The sequence below is a fragment of the Camellia sinensis genome, chromosome 4 (assembly GCF_055761805.1).
Source record: "Camellia sinensis isolate YWXY chromosome 4, ASM5576180v1, whole genome shotgun sequence".
Taxonomy (NCBI): Eukaryota; Viridiplantae; Streptophyta; class Magnoliopsida; order Ericales; family Theaceae; genus Camellia; species Camellia sinensis.
In genome coordinates, this window is record NC_138964.1 from 107,703,015 (window position 1) to 107,725,988 (window position 22,974).

Below are 22,974 nucleotides of genomic sequence, written 5' to 3' on the forward strand. Positions count from 1 at the left end.
TCGATGAGAAAGTTTGGCACTGTGTGATCTATGGGTGGAGTGAACCTATTGTCACCATTGATGGTGTTGATATTCCTAAACCTCTTGATAAATGGGACGCATTCGATTATCAAAATTCAAGGTTGAATAGTAAGGCTCTCAACTCCCTCTTTTGCTCCATCACACTGGAAGAGTTTCGTCGTATTTGTACTTGTGAGGTAGCAAAAGAGGCTTGGGATATTCTTGAAACTATTCACAAGGGCACTACTTCTGTTAAAAGGTCAAAACTTCAACGTCTCACCTCCGCTTTTGAAACTCTTTTTATGCGTGATGATGAGACATTTGATGATTTTTATGCTAAACTTAGTGATATCGTGAATTCCTATTTCATACTTGTTGAAAAAATCCCTAAAGCTAAGTTTGTTGGAAAACTTTTGAGATCTTGACCCGAGAGGTTCCAATCAAAAGTTACAGCTATTGAGGAAGCTCACGATGTTGATACCCTCAAGCTTGATCAATCGGTTGGAAACTTGCAGACTTATGAAGGCCACCAAATTTCTAAGAAAAAACAAAAAGATAGTGTGGCTTTCACTAGTGCTCATGAGACTGCAAAAACCCCTGAGATTGAGTTTGACCTAGAGTCTGAGATGACAGCTATGTTTACTAAACAGTTCAAAAAAAATTTTAAGAAAAAGAAGCCTAATTTTAAGGACCCTAGTTCAAAAGATAAGAGTAATGAAAAACATAAAACTTTTCCACCAAAAATTGCTCCACAAACTAAAAAGAAGACTGTGAAGGGGCAAGGTGTAAAGTGTTACGAATGTCAAGGGTTTGAACATACTGCTCTTGAATGTCCATCGAAAAAGAACCACAAGAAAGTCTATACAATGACTTGGGATGATGGAAACGGCTCAGAGCAAGAACCCGAAGAAACCGAATCCGATGAAGATGGAGATAGTACTTACATGGCATTCTAGTCTATTGTCACTCAACCTCTTTCAAAGCCAGTGGAATTTGCTCATGGTCAGAATCTGCACCGTGCTCCTACCTTTGATGAGAGTAATTACTTGTTCTAGAAGATCAGAATGAGGGTGTTTCTGAGAGCTCACGACCCTGAGGGCTGGCAAGCCATTGAAGAGGATGTTGAAAGTACTGACAATCTGAGTAATCAAAGAGTTCTGACTACCATTCGTAAAGTAATTTCTGACGAAGAGCAGCAATAGATTGCTCACTGCACAAAGGCAAAGATGCATGGGACATTTAGAGTCGATTTCATGAAAGAGGAGAGTCATCTTCACTACCATCTATCACCTTTCCTACCTTAGTTGCTCGACTGGATGAGGTCCAGGAGAAAGAGGAGCAAAAAGAAGATGATGAAACATCAGAAGACAATGATGAGATTGATGGTGATGATCTACAACAAGCTTACGAAAAGCTTTATGATGAATCTTTGAATTTGTCCAAGATCAATGAAAAATTCACTCTCAAGCTCAAAACATGTGAAAACAAGAATGTCAAGCAAAAAGGAGAAATTGCAACAGCAAAGCAGAATGCCATCAAGATCTCTAATGACAGGCAAGACCTGTGTGGAAAACTTCTATCTTGTGAGACAGAAAGGAATGAACTTCTAAAAATATATGCCACATATTGTAGACACCCCATTTTTGACCGACCTTAAGACTCAGACGTCACCGATTGAGCGCTTGGTGATGTTGCATATTGTGCTCGTTCAGAAGTTTCAGAGTCGCGGCCGTGAGCCCTACCTCCGGACTTCCGAACCCTCTTTTGTGCTTTGCCTCGGTTTGCGAACCAGGCTCGGTTTTCTTTGTTTCTTTTCCTGAGGGGAGGGAGAGGTCCCGTAGACCATCTCCCAGTGGCCGTGGGCTACATTTGGTGGCCGTAGGCCATTTTGCTCATTTCGGAGTCCGGTTTCCCGTTTTTTCGGAATCGTTGGCCGTGTGCCTCGGTTCGGGACCGCCTAACCATCTCCGTTTGTTCTGATTTTTGGCATACATCTTGTTTGCTCCCTTTTGAGGGACACTGGGGTCTCAGAAACCCACTTCGTGGCCGAATGCCACTTTCGGTGCTTAACAGCCCATTTTCGGGACCTCGAACTGCGCGTTTTGGCCCCCGAACATTCGTTTTGCAACGATTTTCGTTCATTTTTGGCAGGTACCTCTGTTTTATCACCGGGGAGGTCACTGAAGGGTGGGAGGCCAGTAATTGTTGCAGCAACCAGTTATACATCCTCCGACGCCCTCCGACGCCCGTTTTTCACACTTCTGGGCTAATGTTGAACACCTTGGACCCACTTTCTTGAACTTTGAACCACATATTTGTGATGTACACACTTGGGAGGATCCTAAAAGTTGGTGGCCAGCCAGTAATTCTACCTGACCCTTTTGAACCCCTCCTTCCGGGCTAATGTTGAACACCTTGGGGCCACTTTCTTGAACTTTGAACCACAGGGTTGTGTTGAGCACACATGGGAGGACACTATCATGTGGTGGCCGGCCACTAAATCAGCTTGACCCTTTTGACCCCTAGCCGGCCGGCTAGGGGGTGTGGCCGGCCGGCCACCTGCAACCAAAATAACTGGCCGGCCGAGATCCCCACACTGTTCACTTTACAGCTGTATAGCTTTATCCCCCAGAAAATATCAATATCCGGGAGATATTTTGTGGGGGAAAGTTGGCCTCCTTTTCCCCCACCTTTACACCCCCTTTTTGGCCCTTATAACCAGCAGGCAACATCACATTTTGGGGTTAGAAAAAATTGTCTTCATGCCTCAAGATCCATATCTCCTTCCATCCTTCTCATTTTCCTAAAAATCCTTAAGTCCTACACCTTGTTTTCTTCATTACCACCAAGCTCTACCATCACCACTTCATTTCCAGCAACAAGGAGGGCTTCTCAAAGGCTAAAGGAGCTGCAAATTGGTCCAAGAAGCAACAAAAGACTTGTCTCCAAGGGTGAGTTGCCATTTTCTCTTTTTTGAGCTTTTCTTTGCAATATTTCTTAGCCTCTCCTTCTTATACATTTGAGCTCCGACCAAAACTGAAAGTACCCTTTTTTTGAGCTCATTTTCATGTCTCATTAAGGGCTCAACCCTGTTTGAGCCCTCCATCTTGCACTTGCTTCATTATCCCTCTAAAATGTCATTTTCTTGCATGATATTTTTAGCTTGCGTGTGATTTATTTTGGAGCATGTTGTAAACTGATAATAGGCTTATTTTGAGCCTCTCTTCAACATTGAAGAAGGGCTCAATACTGTTTGGGACCTCCATGCTATACTTGCCTTTATACTCCCCTTTTGGTCCCATTTTTGCATGCAATGGCAGCCTATTGTGCTTTTGTTTTTGGCCATTTTACAGTTCTGAAAATAGTCTTATTTTGGCCCATTCTCCATTTTTTATTTAGGGCCTTTCATGATTTGGGACCTCCATATGCCACTTCATGTTATATCTCTCTTTTGGTCCCCATTCTTGCATGTTTTGTTAGCCTATCATGCTTTTATTTTTGGCCATTTTACAGTTCTGAAAATAGTCTTATTTTGGCCCACTCTTCATGTTTTATTAAGGGTCTTTGATCGTTTGGTGATTATTTTGTATACTTCATGTTATAGCACCTTTTGAGCCTCAATCTTGTGCCTTTTTTTTAGCATGTTTGTATATTGATTTGAGGTTTTCCATATACTGTAAAAATTCATATTTTTGGTCCCTCTTCAATGTTGTAGAAGGAAATTTTTCAGTTTGGATTTTTCTTATATCACTTGCTTCATTACCCCTCTCTTGGCCCCTATTCTTGCATGCCATTTTTGCCCTACCTATGCTTGCTGTTTGGCCATGTTTATAACTGTGAAAGTGCCTTTTTTGGGACTGTCTAGCTTCTGTCTTTGCATTACATGTCCATATCGTGCATGTTTGGCATAGCTATAGGCCATTTCGGGTGCCTAAATTCGCATTTCGGGACTATTCCATGCATTTGGTGTCATTTCGCCTCATTTCGGGACTGTTTTACCCCATATTTCATTGCTGAAATTCTATTAGAATGATTTCTTTCCATTTCTATGTCATTGCATCGCATTCTACCGTTGCCTCGGTTTGCGTGCCCGTGTGCACGCATTTCGAGGCACTTCGTTTTCATCCATCGGCATCCTATATGAGTGTGGCTGAAGCTCACTCATGTTGGTATAAGCCCATATCATGTTTTCATGTCATTGCATCGCATTCTATCATCGCCTCGATTTGCGTGCCCGTGTGCATGCATTTCGAGGCACTTCATTTTCATCCATCGGCCTCTTATGTGAGTGTAGCTGAGGCTCTCTCATGTTAGTGTAAGTCCATGTTGCATTCTATGTGCCATTTTAGCCATGTTGCGTTGCGTATACCGTTGCCTCGGTTTGCGTGCCCGTGTGCACGCATTTCGAGGCACTTCATTTTCATCTATCGGCCTCTTATGTGAGTGTGGCTGAGGCTCTCTCATGTTAGTTTAAGCCCATATCATGTTTTCATGTCAGTTGCATTGCGTATGCCATCGCCTCGGTTTGCGTGCCCGTGTGCACGCATTTCGAGGCATCTCATTTTCACAGCATAGTGCATACTAGGTTATATCTTAGATCACATTCTGTCATTTTCTAGGTTTGCGTGCCCGTGTGCACGCATTTCGAGGCATCTCATTTTCACAGCATTGTGCATACTAGGTTGTATCTTAGATCGCATTCTGTCATCATCTCGGTTTGCGTGCCCGTGTGCACGCATTTCGAGGCATCTCATTTTTATAGCATTGTGTATGTTAGGATTGTATCTTAGTTGCATTTCATGCATGTCGTGCATATTGCATCGTGTCCGGGATAGGAGTTAGCCCGAGCACGGGAAACGAGATACATTCCGTACTCCGAGTGACGGGATGTGTCTCAATTTCCCAGTCACCGACATTCCGGATCATCCATGATGGAGTTAGGTTTTATTGTGTTTCATGTGCATTCATCCTATATTGAATTGTGCATTTCGATTCCTCGGCCATCATGCCTCGGTATGCGTGATTGGTGGCACGAGGATCGAGGTATGCATATATTTGTGAAATACATTGCTATGCCCCTTTCCTGCTCTCTGTTGCAGCAAAATCAGGAATCAACAATTTTTCGGGACTTGGCACGCATTTCAAGAATAACTGCTAAACAGAGGCTAATTGGGGCATCCCGGTGGATTTCTGCGCAAGACAACCCGGACATGCATCATCCATCAGAAGCGAGGCAGTCCCTGGCTTGCATGCCAGTTTTATTTATTTTCTTAGTTAATTTGTTAATTAATTAGGAATTTGTATATTATTTGGACTGTAATATTTGGGCTATAATATTCTTTCATTCGGGACTGTATATTTATTCGGACCCTCCGAGCGAGGGCATAACTGTAATAAGTGTGCGTGAGTGTGTTGTATGTCTTCCAACCCCACGTCTTTCTCCCTTTTATTTATCCACTTTTGATGGTTAGATTAGGGCATATTTCAATTAGCATACAGTATGACAGCATGTTTGCATTCATTCATCTGTTTTTGCATGCATCGGGCTCGGCGCATCATACTAACTGCATTGTATTTTCAATTCCAAATTGAATATATGTTAGTTGTAGCATCTCATATGCCATGTTTAGAATAGCCGAGCCTGCTATAGTTGCATTTTTGCATGTGTTGCACTAGGCATTTCTGTATACTTAGGTTTCATGCATGATTTCTAATGAGTTTCTGTTTTGGCTTGGAGTACCCGGTAAGCTTTATGCTTTAGCATCCTTGCATGCGTGTGAGTGACTGCCATGAATAGCATGCTTACCATGAGGCTATATGTTTATGTGATATAACTGCCTGAATGCCTGTGGGTGAAGGTTGGGTTACTTAAATTGGAATAAATCATCAAATGTTTCAAGCCTACCTGCGAGTAGCAAACCCTCTTTCAAAAACAAACATGAAATGTTTCGTTCCAATTCAGGCGACCCGATCTATACTCGTATGCTGTGCGCATCACATAGTAACCTAGGCTAATAACCGGATTAAGGACACACAAAGTTTTCAAAAATTGATATCATGGTTAGTAGAGGCCGGTCTATGACCGGGCGAGCGGGGGTGCTCACGAAGTGACCTTCCCCAATCGTACCCAAGTTCCCGAGCCGAGGCAACTTTGGTGATGACGGACACGTGGCCTTTTGGCACCGAGTCAGGGTTTCCTAAATTTCCCAAAATAAAATATTTAGGTGGCGACTCTGTATCTGGCAAAGCAGTCCATATCTGGCGACTCTGTTTTCTCAAAAACGATTTGCCGGATTTGGACTCTTTGGTTCAGACTTGGAACCGTGACTACAAAGTCGAGTCCGAGCTGTAGCGAGGCCCCCCCGCGGGCTTGTTACACATATGAAGAAAAGATTGAAAACCTTAAGATGTCATAAGCTACATTAGAGGAGATGGTTGGTAAAAAAGATGAAAAACTCAGAGATACTAAAGCCACAATTGCCATGTGGAACAAAGGTTCCAAGACATTAGAGACATCCTCGGGTCTCAACAAATGGGTTGTGACAGAAGTGGTCTAGGCTATGGTAATGCGACAGTTCACACGGAATAGGCCTCTACATCACATGACCTGAAGACTCAAACAAAGGGAAAGCTGAAGGTGCAACAGGGTGATCTCTCTCTTCATCTGCCGAACGAGGGTAAGATCAACAAAAGGGAGGTAAAACCTATTTTTGTTTGCCATCATTGTGGTAGGTATGGCCACATTTGTCCTTATTGCTTTGAGTTGTTTGGTAAGGTGTTTCAAAAGGATAGAAATTCTAATACTTTTTGGGTTAGGAGACAATCTTACATGTCTAGGCGGAACACCAACATTCATGAGGGTGTTCACAACGCTAAGACATTTACCAAGACTGCCAATCTTGATTTTGTTAAGTCCAAAAAGATATAGGTGAGAAATGGTGACTTGACTAGTTTTGTTGTTTACACTGCTCTAAAAGCACATGACTCACACATGCGGTACCTTGATAGTGGGTGCTCTTGTCACATGTCAGGTGACAAATCCTACCCTCCCTTGAAAAATATGAAGGAGGAATTGTTACCTTTGGAGATGGCGGCACTTCTAGAGTCATTGGTAAGGGCTCTATAAGTATGGTTGGTCTTCCCAAGCTCGAAAATGCATTACTTGTTGATGGCCTTAAAGCAAATCTTTTGAGCATCAGTCAAATGTGTGATTCCTACCATGAAGTATTATTTTCAAAAAATAAATGTGAAATTTTAGATAAAAAGGGAAATACTGTCATGCATGGGGTTCGCACATCTAATAATTACTATGGAATTGTTACCACTAATTATCTCACTTGTCACTCAGCCATCATCAGTAATATTGATCTGTGGCATCAAAAATTAGATCACATGAATTTCAAAGACCTAACTAAGATGGCCAACAAAAAGCTTGTGAGAGGAGTACCTAAACTAGGTAAGACTATGAACCATGTGTGTGGACCATGTCAACTTGGGAAGCAAACACGTGTCCCTCATAAAAAAGTGAATAGCTTCATAACCAAATGTCCTCTTGAATTGGTTCATATGGATCTTATGGGACCCACTAGCACTGAAAGCATTGGAGGTAAAAGATATATTTTTTTAACCATTAATGATTTTACTCGTTTTTCATGGGTAAATTTTTTAAAAGAAAAATCTGATACATTTGATGCTTTCCAGGCCTTAGTCCTTAAAATCCAAAATGAACAGGGTGTTTCTATTGGCGTATCATAAGAATCCGAACTAATCATGGTCATGAGTTTGAAAATAGTTTGTTTCGGATTTTTGTGATATACATGGAATTAAGCATGAATTTTCTGCTCTGATTACTCCATAACAAAATGGAGTTGTTGAGAGGAAGAACAGGGTTGTACAAGAAATGGCTAGGGTCATGCTCCTGAGTAAGAAAGTTCCTCCAAAGTTTTGGGCTGAAGCTTTAAATACCGCCGTTTATGTTGTGAATCGTGTGTATTTAAGGCCCGACACTTTACAAAATCCGTATGAATTGTCGAAGAGATTGAAACCTAATGTAAAATACTTGAAAACTTTTGGAAGTAAATGTTACATTTTCAAAGATAGAGAGCCTTTGGGCAAATTTGACTCCTGAAGTGATGAAGGTATTTTTCTAGGGTATTCAACCACTAGTAGAGCTTTTCGTGTCTATAACCTACAAACTTTATCTTTAATGGAATCGATTTATGTGGTTATAGATGACACAGGTTCTCCTACTTCAGCCATAAATGAGGAAGAAAATGCTGCATCTCCAATCCTAGATACTGAACCACAAAGTCAAAGAGAAGTTGAGGTCCAAGCACAAGAAGGTGAGACAGCACCAACATCTAAGGTAAGCCAGAGTCCAAAGAGTGCACAAAGAGACACTACTTATGATGCCTTTGTCACCACAAGTCCAGAGTTCAAACCATCAGTAAGGGTGAAACTGAATCATCCAGCTCAACACGTGATTGGAAGTGTCTCAGATCGAATGAAAACTCGAAGACAAATTTGGGAGGAGGTATCTCATATGTGTTATGTTTCATTAATTGAACCTAAGAATATAAAACAGACCTTACTAGATGACAGTTGAGTCAATGCTATGCATGAAGAATTAGGTCAATTTGAACGTAACAATGTTTGGACTCTTGTCCCTAGACCTAGAGACATGAATGTGATAGGTACCAAGTGGATCTTTAACACAAGGAAAGGGCATTGACTATGATGAGACGTTTGCCCCAATTGCATGTCTCAAATCTAATCATATTTTACTTGGTGTTGCATGCTTTCTTGGTTTCAAATTGTTTCAAATGGATGTGAAAAGTGCCTTTCTGAATGGGTACTTGAAAAAAGAGACTTATGTTGAGCAACCAAAAGGGTTTGAGGACCCTAAATGTCCAAACCATGTCTACAAGTTAGACAGGGCTTTGTATGGGTTGAAACAAGCCCCCCAGGCTTGGTATGATAGACTTATTACCTTTCTTCTTGATAATGATTTTCAAAGGGGTAGTGTGGACAAGACTTTATTTGTGAAACATACTAAGTCTCATATACTTGTTGCTCAGATTTATGTTGATGATATTGTGTTTGGATCCACTGCTGATCATCTTGTTAAATACTTTTTGAATTGCATGACAAATGAGTTTGAGATGAGCATGATGGGAGAGTTGTCTTATTTCTTAGGTCTTCAAATTAAACAGTCTCCTTTGGGTATGTTTGTTTCTCAGACTAAGTACGCCAAAAACCTTGTGTCAAAGTTTGGTCTTGAGTCAGCCAAACATGCTCGCACTCCCATGAGCCCCAGTCTTCACATTTCCAAAGATTCCTCTCGTACTAGTGTTGATCCTACCCTTTATAGGAGTATGATAGGAAATCTCTTATACCTCACAGCTAGTCATCCTGACATTACATTTAGTTTAGGTGTTTGTGCCTGTTACCAAGCCTGTCTTAAAGAGTCTCATCTGATTACAGTCAAACACATCATTAAGTATGTTAATGGGATATTGGATTATGGGATTTGGTTCTCGACCGACACTACAGCTGAAATCACTGGTTTTTTTTTATACCGACTGGGCAGGGTGAGCTGATGATCGTAAGAGCATATCTGGGGGGTGTTTTTACATTAGGAATAATTTGGTTGCCTGGCATAGCAAAAAGCAAAATGTCATTTCTCTTTCAACCACTGAGGCTGAGTACATTGCTGTAGGGAGTTGTTGTGCCCAAATGTTATGGATGAAGCAAATGCTTCATGATTATCGAATAGACCAGAACACTCTAACCCTTTTCTGTGATAACATGAGTACCATTAACATTTCCAAAAATCTTGTCCAACACTCTCGCACCAAACACATTGACATTCATCATCATTTTATTCGAGAGTTAGTGGAAGAAGGCCTTGTTGTTCTTGAACATGTGCCCACTGAGCATTAAAAAGCTAATAGCTTTACAAAAGCCCTTGATCTTCTTAGGTTTGAGTTCTTTAGAAAGACCTTGGGTGTCGTGCTCAGTCACTAGCATGTTACCTGTTACTTCCGTTAGTGAGAGCGATTGGCTTTATGTGTGGTTGGATGCTATAATCTCATTATCATTAATTCCTATCATCTGTGTATTTAGATTTATATGAACACTTCTCATGCTACTTACAAGATTTCATTCTTCTTTGTTCATAGCTCATTCTGAATGCCCATGCTCATTGACTTCATGATCTCATTTTGTACACATCCTTAAGTTAAACTGTTGTAGGGGTTTCCACACAAGTGATCAAAGTTCTCTATGGACCACTAAGAAGTGTTTCTTATTCATTTTCAGAGGAATTGACCTATACTGGCATATCATGGGTGATGTTGAGTCTCTTAACCATCTACCATCGTTTTTGACTTTCACGGTTTCTTCCTCAGTTCATTGAAGTCCGGGCATTAGGAAAAGGCTACCTCAGAGACACCAACCAGGCCATCCTTACTGATTTCATGCTTCTTTGGTTTGGTCTCCATACTCTTGAGCGTGCATGCCACCAGTGAGTGCCCACAAGAAAGAAAATTCAAAAATAATAAAAAAATAATAATAAAAAAACATAAGGGACTCATTGATTGAGGGGGAGCCTCCGTATTTACTCAACAAATACCCCTTGATTCCTAGTGGTTTGACTTTTCTCTTGATGTTTAGTTACTCTTCCCAGAGGTCCAGCCATCTGATCACTATGAGGATTAACTCTAGCTCTGTGGTCTCTCAAGGATTGCATACACACACATTCATTTTGTGAGCTCTCATGATTGAATTTGAGTTGTGCATTCTCATGTACCCTATGTTCATTGATCAACATTTATCTGATTTGCTCATGATATTATGTTTCATATTGTCAATATTGCACATTTGTAGGCTTCATGGTTTGTAGATTATCTCATCTTAGTGTCACATTCATGCTACTGTGCTCACTCCTTTTTGTTTCAGGTTCTACTTAATAGTGTGAGTTTTTGTTTTTGCTCAGAAAGGTGTTTTTAATTGTTTTGTTTTTTTCCTTCGCTCGAGCGAGGGAGTTTGCGCTCGAGTGAGCTTTCTCTCAACCTAGTATTTTTACAGATGGAACAGATTCTGGGAGCATCTCTTTCTGGCTCGAGCGACCTTGTGCGCGTAAGTGACTTCGTTCGAGCGAGAGAGTATTCGCTCGAGCGACCTGTCGTGGTTTAAATACTGTCATTGCGTCCTTTCATTCCATTTTTCCCCTTTTGCTTAGATCTCTCTCTCTCTCTCTCTCTCTCTCTCTCTCTCTCCTAGGGTGGTTACGCCCTCATTGTTGTTTCATTCCTTGATCTTCACTCGATTTTGAAGGCCTCTCTTCTCCATCCATCTTGCATAGTCTATTAATATGTCTTTCTCTCTTTTGTTTTTTTGTTTTTTTCGTTTTTTCTTTCTCTATCTGTGTTAGCTATGTTTTGTTTGCGGTTCTCTAGGGTTCTTTTCAATTATTTGTTGTGCTTTTGTCATTATGGTTTGCTATCTCTCTATTGGTTTTTGGTTAAGTAGTTTGATGCATTTTTGCTAGGGTTTTTTGTTGTATCTCTAATGAATTAGGGCTTTATTTTTTACCTTGGGTTTGCCCTATGTATGATGGTCTTAGTGAATTGCATTGATGATTGGTTTCCATAATCTACTTTTTATATCTCTTATACTGATGCATTTTATTGATTTTGGAAAATTGTCCTAGCACTGTATCTACGTTTTCTCTGATCTTACCATCTTGAATATAATGATATGGTTTTGTGATTTTTGGGTTTTGCTAACTCTGTTGGACTAATGATGTTTACTGTGCACTTCTGTTTGTTTTTGGGGTTCTAATGGGCTTTGGGTGTTCTTTGGTTTTGTCTTGGTGGGTTGTGGTTTTGTGGTTGTCTTTTCTCCCTTGTGATCAGTCATAGCTGAGTCTTCGAAACGCCGTAAATCCACCGTGTCCCGCCCCAATTTCAATACTAAAAAATTTGAATCCAAGGAAATATCCAACCTATTTAGGGATTTCAATGCTTCTAGGAAAGTTCACTTAGAACGTAATGTCCATCCTAGTGCTTTTGAGTCGATTCTCATCCGTTCTTTGTTTGACACTTTAGGCGGTGACCAAGTCCTACTTTTCTCTAGGCCTCAAAATCTCAGCTTGGTCCGAGAATTTTATTGTAATATGCACTCCATTAGCAAGGAAATAGCTCCCTCTTTTCACACCTGGGTTTGGAACAAAGCCTCGGTCATAGATGATGAAGTTTTTAGGCAGTTTCTTGGTCTTCCGGAAGTCCGAAATTGTCATTATCCTTTCATTACCCGCAACGGTGTTGATTTTGATCGAGTGGCCACTAAACTTTGTGGCACCCCCCAAACTTGGATTGCCGGGGCGCTCATTCAGCAAAATGAGCTTCTTCCTCGTTTTCATCTTCTTAACATCATCGTTTGTGCCAACATCCATGTTACTACTCATTCTTCTCATATTACCTAAGATCAAGGTTATGTGTTATATTGTATTGACCATTGCCTACCCATTGACTTGCCCGAGATGATAGTCTCCAAAATGATTACTGTTTTAAGGGTCGCAAATCTTTGGGTCTTCCTTATAGGTGTTTTCTCACTCATTTTCTTATATCTCTTTGTGTCCCCACCTTTGAGGATGACAAGTTTACCTCTCCCATTAAACCCATCACCAAGTTGACCGTGTTTCAAAGTCAAGCTCATGTAAGGGGGGTTCATCGAGAGTCAGGGTTTCTGATGCAGGTGATAATCCCCTAGCCGACGAGGCTGAGATTAATGCAGCCACTGCCGGCGCACCTGAGATACGTCCTCGTTCATTTCGTGGCCAACTCTAGTAGTTCGAGCAGTCTGTCACTCAGCGCGTTGATCAACTCGATGTCCAGCTCAATACACTTGATGGCCATCTCAATCAGCAGACCGCCTTGTTGACTCAGATCTTGTCTTTGTTACGGATGCCGCCACCGCCTCCACCAGACTCATAGTTCTGTTTGCTTTTGGACAGTTCCTTGGACAATTTCTTTTTTGTTTGGCATGTATATTCTGTTTCTTTTGTCTCTTCCAGACAAAAAGAGGGAGTATATTGGGATTGTTTTGGGTTGGGGTATGTATTCTTGTTTGCATGATGGTTGGGGGGGATATAGTAGTCATTTTTTATTGGGCGATATAATTGTTGACTTTTGCATACTGATGGACATATTATTTTTGGGCTTTTGATATAGTTTTGATTCATTATGTCTTGATATGTTTTTTGATTTTGAATAACTACTCTCTCTATTCCCATGGTGTTGTTTTTCTATTTTTGCAGGTCAAGGTTGTTTACTTAGTTGAGTTGGTTGGTTGTTTTTTGTTAGCACATGTGTTTTTCTAGGAAATTGTGTTAGAATGTTTTGTTTGAGAATTGACAAAGGGGGAGATTGTTAGGTCCCTTAGTCTTGTCAATCCCATGAACAAACTTGTTTATCGAGTTGTAATTTTCCTAGTTGTTTTGCCTTGCTCGCTTGAGCGAAGGAGTCCTGGCTCGAGCGAAGATGTCCTGCTCCCAGAAGTTGCCTTTGTCTGCAAAAGTTCTGGGCAGGAGGATTGTACGTTCGAGCGAAGGAAGCTTGGCTCGAGTGACGACACTTAAGGAAAATGCGCATATTTGGTTCCTCGCTCGAGCGACCTTCGTAGGCCCTGTTTTTTATAAGTACTTGTTTAAGTCTGATTTAGGGTTACGTTTTTTATATCTTCTTTAAGGGTTTTAGGGTTTTCTTTTGGGGTTGTTTTGCTGGTTTTCCTTGATGTTTGATTGAGTATTGAACTCATGTTTTGATAAGCACACATCAAGGAGTTTGATTGTTCATCTTTAAAAGTGTTCTTCTTCGGTGGAATCCGAAGATTCAGCGTAGAGGAGTTGAAGGAGTTTGATGCTGTGCGTAGTCGTTGATTCAACAATGGATGTTATGGATTCAACATCAATCTGATCAATTCCGAGACGAAGGTTGCAGTGAAAGATATACAGAATATTTGAAAACAAATTGGCAGTGTTTGGGTGATTTGTTTGATATCTTTGTAATATTTCTTTCTTCAGTGGTGGATTGATTTGTGGTGTTTCGCCTGTGATTTTTTTTTATCACAATTGGAGGTGCTCTAATTGTGGTTTTTTCACATAAAAATCATTTGTATCGATTTGTTGTTTTTTGAAACAACAATCTAAATCACGTTCGTACGTGCTTGATGATTTAGATTATTAATTTTAATTGTTTGGGAACTGGTACAATTAAATCTTGATCTAATCACGAATCACTTAGATTTTTCACTTTTTATTTGGTAGACAACATTCAATAAAGTAATTATATCAGCATAATATTGTTGTATTTATAAATATGGCCACCACAATTACCTTGTTTATAAACATCATTACTTTGCAATTTGAGCTCACCAAATTGCTTGATCTGAATTCCAATATCGAAGGGGTTACCATTAGGATACTGTTGGGGAGTAATAGAGGCGCTTGGTGATGCAAAGTTGGCACCATATTGAAAATTTGTTGTGTTTAGATTTTGATATGCATTCACTTATGGTAGTCTCAAATAATCAGCTGCTTGACATAAAATAACAAGATTAAGTTATGCATTTCTATTTTAAGTAGTGTCTAATTATGATAAATATTCATCCGTATACTTGAAACTAGAGTAAAAAAAAATGTTTATATTTTTATACCCATAAATTATATAAGGAGACGCCCGACATCAGGATATCTATTAGAGCCTATAGCTGAGTTTGAGTCACCAAAATTGTAAATTCCTGGGAAATTGCATGGTGGCAAACTAGTCACGGCCATTGCTCCAACATCAATATTGAAAAGCACCAATGGCACTAAGATCTGAATTAGCATCAACATTTTGATGAGCTCTATTGTTTTTCTTTTTGCAAGATTAATTAAGAGAAAATGTTAATACTTCATATGTTAAAAGTTTTAGCATATTTTCATGTATTTATAGGAATAGATCTAGCATGCTTGAGAAAATATATTCCACTATTAGAAAAGAACATACAAAGCACGTTTACGATAGTTATATGCTGTCAGATAACCATTTTTTGCTTTCACTCTCTATTTCAAGCAAGTTTAACTTTGACCATATTGTTGTTATTTTGAGGAAGGAAAATCTAAAATAATACCAATATTCAAACTATTTTTTTTTTCCTTTCATTTTTTTTTTCGGTCTACCACCAGAAAAAGAAAAAAAAAATTGATCATGTAAAATATTCATTATAAAGCTTCTAGTAAAAAAAATAAAAGCTTCAAATCGAACATAATAAAAATGTAAACCTCTATTGTCAAATGTTTGGTTTTATTTGACTTTTATATATGAAAATTAATGCTTTGGTTTTGATGGTGTTAGCTGGGTTGTGATGCTTCACTACTTTTTGATGATAACAATGGGAAAAAGAATCACTTTGACATTCTTGTTCTTTTCTACATCTTGAATTGACGATGTTCTTTAGTAGTCATGCAATTAATTATTTATATCAAATCAACCATGATCATTTTGATGTTCTTTATTACATGTTTGTAATAAAAAATTTACACTGCCAATCTAATAATTATGAAATAAGAATATAAATTTATAATTATTTTCAATTAAGAAAATATTATTATAATTACCATTGGATGGTGTAATTCCATTACAAATATGCAACAGAGAGAATCATAAATCCAAACACACAAACTGGTTTTCTTTCCTAATAATCATCCTGTGGGGGTTTCTTGATAATTATTAATACTTCCTCCACTATTAAGTTTCTTGTAGGATCACTCTATATTGTTCTTCTTTATGTTCAACTCTGTCTCTCTAAGTGCACCAATTCTAATCTCTTTTTTTCTTTTTCTTTTTTTTTTCTCATTCACCACAAACATTAATTGCTTAGTAAAAAATAAAAATAAAAATAAAAAGCAAAGTCTTTAAGAAAGAACTCATAATTTCTCAAACCACATTACTACCATTAAATTCTCATCTCCTCTGTGGTCCTATCAAAATTCGTTCTTGTTTGCTAACTAAACAATTTAGATGATCACTGGAAAAATTCAATTTTTCGACCCAATTTATCACCAGATAACTCTGAACAAAACATCATCCTACAACCCTTCGTTTGCTCCAATTATGCAAAATAGGTAGTGAAATTCATTGCTTTATGTAATTTATGAAACAATAGAGAAGAGAGAACAAAAATGTTAGTAGTTTGCTTTAATGGTCCATTGTTTTTAGAGATAGATTGGGTAGGATTGTTAGTGAGGGGATTATTAGTGAGGAAACTATTAGTGAGGGGATTAAGAAAAATTGTGTTTGTTTGATAACTAGTAAACTAGCAATAATTCCTGTTTATTTTAAGAGATAGGAGTGGGGTGCCTCTATTTACACACCATCTTTCATTTCAAGGCATACACACTACTCAAGACACACCTTTAGTAATTTGATAAATAAGAAATTTGCTTAATACACACCACAATCTTTCATCTTTACCCTTACTTACTTATACACCCCACTCACAATCTTCAATCTTCCAGATTCTACACCTCCACTTCAAAAACACACACAACGTCCCCCTGCATTCTTTGTTTCATTGTCATTCTAGAGATTTGGGAACCAGTCTAAACCGGTCTCTATTCGTGCTGAAGACAACTTCACTCCATTCTCTTCTAGTTCATGACCCCCTCCAGCACAGTTTTGGAAAAACCAAATTTTTTTTTGTTATAAGTGGTCGGAAATACAGAGTTGAGCTAAATTCAAAAGTTCGACTGTTGAAAACTGAACAAATGCTATAAGTTCAGAACTTGTTAACCGAACATGTGGACTAAGTTCGACACTAGAAAATCAAACAATTAGAACTTATTCGATTGTAGATAGTCAAACATGAATACATTGTTTGAATCTGGGTATTCGAATGAATACAAACGGTTTATTACTCAGCAAGTACACGAAAACGAAAAAATAAAATAAAATTGAAAAACTAACCTTTTTGGAAAAAAAAAAAAAAAAAAAGCCAGATGCATCCATCATTCAATCCAATCAGAATCTTCAATAATACGTATATTTTTGATTGTTTCTTTAAAGGTTTTTGGTTTTTGTTTCAGGATTTTTGGGTTTTTAAGAAAGAAGATACGTAAGTAATGTTTCAGAAGAAAGGTTTGTACTGTATTCATTATTGTCATTTATGGTAATTTTACATAAGGTGTATATCATAGCCCTTTGCCTTTGTGGTCATTTTACATTAGGTTAATATTGTAATAAAAAATAAACTAATAAATGGTGTGTCTTGAGATGAAAAGTGGTATGTAAATAAGGCACCCGATAGGAGTGGGATTAACTAGTAAAACTTCATAAATACCCTTTTTATATTATTATCAAATTTGGAAATTGTTAGTGAGTGGATTATGAAAAATTGTGTTTATTTGTGATATATTTTAATATTAAAAATTATGTTTTATAAAAATATTATTATATTAAATTATTTTTATAAAAGGACGGAGGAAATAATAATTAGAGAACCAAAAGAAAACAAATTAGCCTAGTCCATGGTTTTAAACATTGTATTGAAAGATTTTATTCACTTAAATATTGGTTCATTCATCATCATCTTTGCCTTCTCTGTTAAAAAACGAAAGCAGAGCTTTGCCTTCATCCATTAGCACCGCAATGACGATGATGACGCCGATCTTCACTGTCAACGACGACGACGATGATGACGCAACGACGCCGATCATCACCATCATTCACTGCAACGACGCCGATCATCACTGTCAACGACGACGACGACGATCTTCACCGTTGACATGATTTTGTTTTTTTTGCAAATTTCAATTTTGTATATCATATATGTCTTTTGATTTGTATCTCTTTTGTCTGATTTAGTCGAAGATCAGAGCATCACTCTTCAAATTTACTGATCTAATTTGCAATTTGTCTACATTTCTATTTGGTTGGTGAGAAAACCAAATGAAATATGCATATATATATATATATGATAAGAGAACAGAGAGAGGGAGAGAGAGAGAGAAGAGGGTAAACAAGTAAATCACTCCCTTAATACCAAAGGACTAATTTTCAATACCAAGTGTTGGGGCAGACTAACAATCCCAATGTGCAACGCCATCTGAAGCCCTCTGGCTTATGAATCCATTCCCGAAATCTACAAACAAATAGGAGGCATGTTCACTGCTCATCATTCACAATCCACTCCAGACTGTGAAAGAGGAAATAAACGGGGCCTAAGGGTACAACTTATCTCCCTTATAAAATTGTGTTGTTTGGGTTTGCAGGGCACACCATAAGTCACATTTTGAAAATTTAAACTGTTCAATTTTTGAACCACACTAGATAGATTATCTATTAAAAGAAAATTCGATCCAATAATTGTAATCATGTTAAGTTATTACATTTATTTTTCAAATAATATTTATCGTTCATTAAAATCAATGTATATGAAGTGTTTAAAATACATTTTTTTGTTGAATTTAAAGATTAAAATACTATTTTTCATTATTTTTACCTAATAGAAATGGAGAAATAATTTAGAGTGAAAATAAAGAAATAAAAAATTAATATTTAAATTAATAAAATTAAAATTTTGGAATTTATTTTGTTATAAAATTATTTTTTGAAAAAAATATTTTCTGTAATTTCTCATAAAATAAAAGAATTTATTATTATTATTATTATTATTACTATTATATTTAATTTCTTAACCAAACCTAATATTATTATAGAGATTATTATTATTATAGAGATTATTATTATTATTATTATTATTATTATTATTTTATTTAATTTCTTAACTAAACCTAATATTATTATAGCGATTTTTATCATTTTCTCACCAACTTTAATCCCAAGCAAACAAACAGAGTCACTTCCCCCGTTGCTTCCCTCGGGCAGCTCTCTGCCTCGTTCCCCACCGCCTCCACTTTTAGAAGCCAAGCATTCATTCAGTGGTCTCAGGTCTCTTCTTCTCTCTGTTAATGGTTTAGGGTTATTTGATTTTGTTTCTGCTGTTTAGGGTTTATGTGTATTAACCCAGTAGGTGAGCACCAGCCGTTCATGATTCAGTTGGTTTTCATGGATGCAATTATTAGTATACACATTGATCATTGGTTGATATATGTTTTGTTTTGCTGAATTTTTGGAACAACCCCTCATTCTGGGGATAGTTTTGCCTTGACTTTAATTCAGTTTTGCTGAGTTTTTGGGGGGATCATTTCAATTGAAAGGCACTGAAATTTCTGATTCTTTGCTTTTCTGTTTGGGGGGTATGAAAGTTAAGTTGTAGGGTCATGTGTGTTTGGGGCCAAGCTGTGCTTTGTTTGCCCGTTTTGCCACCTAAACCAGTTTTTCTAGTGAAATTCAATGCTTAGCTGCCTTGGTATTTAGTTCAAAAGGCAAGTAAATAGTTATGCACAATTGTGTATGTGAAATAAGAGTAGTGATATACAAATCGAAAATCTATGCTGAAAAGTTATACTGAATGATTTGGCTGGGATTTGAGCTATCGTCTCAAAAGAAAGAACTCATGGAGATGTCTTTAATTACCCAAAATAACACTGCCACGTCATTATGGTTACAAAATTCTGTATACAAATTCTGGTGGAATAGCATTTTCCGTGGAATAAACCTGTTCATTTTACTTTTTAATATTAGATATGAGTTTTGATTTCCGTTGCATTTGTAATTAACACATTCATATATTTGTGGGATCATTTTTGTTATCATAAATTTTATCCCTTGCGTGTTTTGTAATTTCTTGATTGTAATGTAATAGAAGTGTATTGCTTTTATGTAGCATTTTTAACACCTCATTTCCTTCACCTATGATAATATTATAGTGGTTCTCATAATTACGATGACAAACAAAAAATAAGTCATAGAGCTCAAAAAATGGATTGGAATACAATAGGAAAGAAGCGAGTTTAAGAGTTAGAGTTTTGGAATTTTTACCCATGCAGTTGCTGAAAACTCATTTGTTTATTCCTTATTTTGTTTGAATTTATACTCTTTCTCTCTCTCTCTCTCTATATATATATATATAACTTTGTAGTCTTCATTTATTCTTGCTTTGTGTTGTTATACAGAAATGGCGCTACAACATACGATTGGGTTCGGACATTTTTTTCTCTTATCCGCCGAAAGAGAAAAATTTTAAAGATTCCCCTTATTCTTCCATTGCTGCTACCACTACTAATCAGTTTAAGGAAAAGGGGTGGAAAACTGGTGTGCTTTCCTCAAGGATGGACAATTCTACCCCATCACCAAACTTTCCGAAGTCACCTTCCCGAGTGCGCCCCTTTCTGTTATAATATTAATTGCTATAAAGATTATTTTAGCTTGCATATTCCTGACGTATATTTCCTGTGAATTTGATTATGAAAGGCAGGCTGGTGGTTTCACATTAAACAAATTAATAGCTTCTAGAATAGCTGAAAGACTCAAGCCTGATGATGATGGGGGGAAAAAGGATGGAGAAGCACCTAGTGGGAGTGACGGGGAGGATGATGATCCCTTACTTATGGATGAGGAGCAGAGGCAAGAATGGAGCAGGAAGATTAGAGAAGTGATTGATATGAATCCGGATGTCGAAGAGGAAGTAGACCCTGTCAAGAGGAGGAAGAAGATGCAGAAGCTTTTGGCTGATTATCCACTTGTTGTGGAGGAGGATGATCCTGATTGGCCCAAAGATTCTGATGGGTGGGGTTTCAGCTTGGGTCAATTCTTCGACAAGATTACCATAAAAAATGTCAAGAAGGACGATGATGATGAGAATTATGATGGCGAAAATGAATTGGTGTGGCAAGATGACAATTACATTTGTCCAATCAAAGACATCACCACCAGAGAATGAGAAGAGACTGTGTTCAAGGACTTCAGTCCTTTGATTGTCTTTGTTCATAATCGATATAGAAGGTTAGTTTTCAGTGTTTTTTTTTTTTTTTCCAGGTTGCTCCATTTCCCTCTAATTTCTCATTCCAGTTGGTTTTTTTTTTTTTTTTTTTTTTCCCTGAACATCTTGGGTCTGAATTCTGACTGGATAAACATTCATCAGCCATTTGATATAAAGTACTAGTTGTCTTAGCAGTCTTGGGCAACGTTGCTTCATGTTCTTTTTGTTTCCTAGTATGGTTTGTAATTCTCATTTCCATTTGATGCCTGTGCATTGATGGATCTGATTCTCATTTTCCAGATTGGAAGTGATGTGATCTTCTGAAGTTCTAGTTGGTTCTGCAATGCTATGATCTTCTTCTTTTGGTGCCTTGTACTGTATCTAATTACAAATTCGTGGAGTTTCTCCTGTTAGTCTTGGTGAACCCGTGACTTTTCTATATATTCCTTGGTAACAGCTGTCCTTGTGTACCAATTTTCAATTTATGTGATTGATGGCTATCTGGTTTACACATTGAATCTGTGTTCAATCTTCTCATTCTACTTATAGAAGTTCACTTCCAATGGGTCAATGCACATGGATTAATTTGTCTTCTGACCTTTCACACTTTTCTATATTGCTACTTTCGACTACTCAAGTTGAGTGTTCTTTCACAATTTCTTGTATGCTTACAGCAATCACTGTCTAATAAGGGAAAGAAAAATTCTGTTTGTTATTTGATTTCTAAAGGCTTGGGTCAATTAATTGGCGATGTTTATTGATGTTGATTTTCCATGGTGCATTGGAAGCTATCAGAATATTTTTAATGAGATGTCAAACTTTCATGATTGATTTTATAGCAAAGAATGCTAGATTTATTATCGAGTATATTTTTATTATTTAATGAAAACTTATGAATCTCTGCAGACCACTGGAAAATGAAAGGATGCGGGATGAATTGGAGAAAGCTGTAAATATCATATGGAACTGTCGGCTACCATCACCAAGAGTAAGTAAAGCCATTTACTTATTTTTTATTCTCGTCATCCCACCTTTTAACATTTATTTTATTTTCAACTACCAAACAGTGTGTTGCAATAGATGCTGTTGTTGAGCTTGATTTGGTCTCTGCTCTACAAGTGTCCATCTTCCCAGAGCTTATCTTCACTAAAGCTGGAAAGATCTTATACTGTGAGAAAGGTAAATTTTCTAGAAAATAAATTATATTGTTGACACAGCCTCAGCCTTGAATCATAATAATTGTATTATATTTGATTTTTTTCTTGGTATTCAGCGATTCAAACAGCAGATGAGTTGTCAAAAATAATGGCATTCTTTTATTACGGAGCAGCCAAACTGCCTAGCTTGAATACCGTTAGAAAGAGTGAAGAACCAATCCCTACCATTTGAATCAACAGCAAATAGTGTCAGAATAAAAATTGTACATAACTATATATATATATGTATGCTATAGTTTAGAGAATGAGTTTCTGGGTTAGCAATGCTGTTTTTACCATGTTGTTCCCCATACAGATCAATGGACACCATGAAAATTTAGCTCATATGTACATTCTAGGAACTGAAAATTTTGTTATTTATGAACAAGATGAATATGGAGTTGCTGTTTTTTTTTTTTTTTTTTTTTTTTTCTCAAATAGTTTGTGTCCTGTTCTTTAATCCTTGATTTTGGTACCAATATAAATACTAGCTTGTTGCATTCATTACACAACCAATTGGTGTATGGAGAGGGCTCACATGAAAGGAAATTTCTCAGGGCCTGTATATTCCTTGATTTTAGACATTTTCAATATGCTTTGCAGAGTTTCTAGTTTCCTTTGAGAGACACGGGCACTTATGAGTTCATGCCAATTTAGGCATTTATAGCTTTGAAAATCCCAGAGGGGATTCGTATTTTAGCTACCAACTTGGCATTGGAACATTGGCGGTCGCCCCCCCAATGAACACTTCATCAAGTGTGACCTGTGCATATGTGTTCCACGTGTACACAGTGACAATTAATTTGTAGAGTTTATGCAAGCTATAATCCACGCAACTCATGACACAAGT

The 22,974-nt window shown here is 37.7% G+C and overlaps 1 protein-coding gene across 1 annotated transcript; it reads left to right on the forward strand.

Moving 5' to 3' along the window:
• The first annotated feature begins 866 nt into the window (after positions 1-866).
• Positions 867-22,538, forward strand: LOC114313944 (uncharacterized). The gene is made up of 12 exons (XM_082923530.1): positions 867-947; positions 1,056-1,175; positions 1,445-1,583; positions 8,232-8,365; positions 9,240-9,564; positions 18,854-18,995; positions 20,123-20,326; positions 20,421-20,951; positions 21,229-21,378; positions 21,835-21,916; positions 21,996-22,107; positions 22,202-22,538. The coding sequence occupies exons 1-8, from the start codon at positions 867-869 to the stop codon at positions 20,887-20,889; spliced, it is 1,614 nt and encodes a 537-aa protein (XP_082779656.1). The 3' UTR covers positions 20,890-20,951; positions 21,229-21,378; positions 21,835-21,916; positions 21,996-22,107; positions 22,202-22,538.
• Positions 22,539-22,974: the final 436 nt, after the last annotated feature.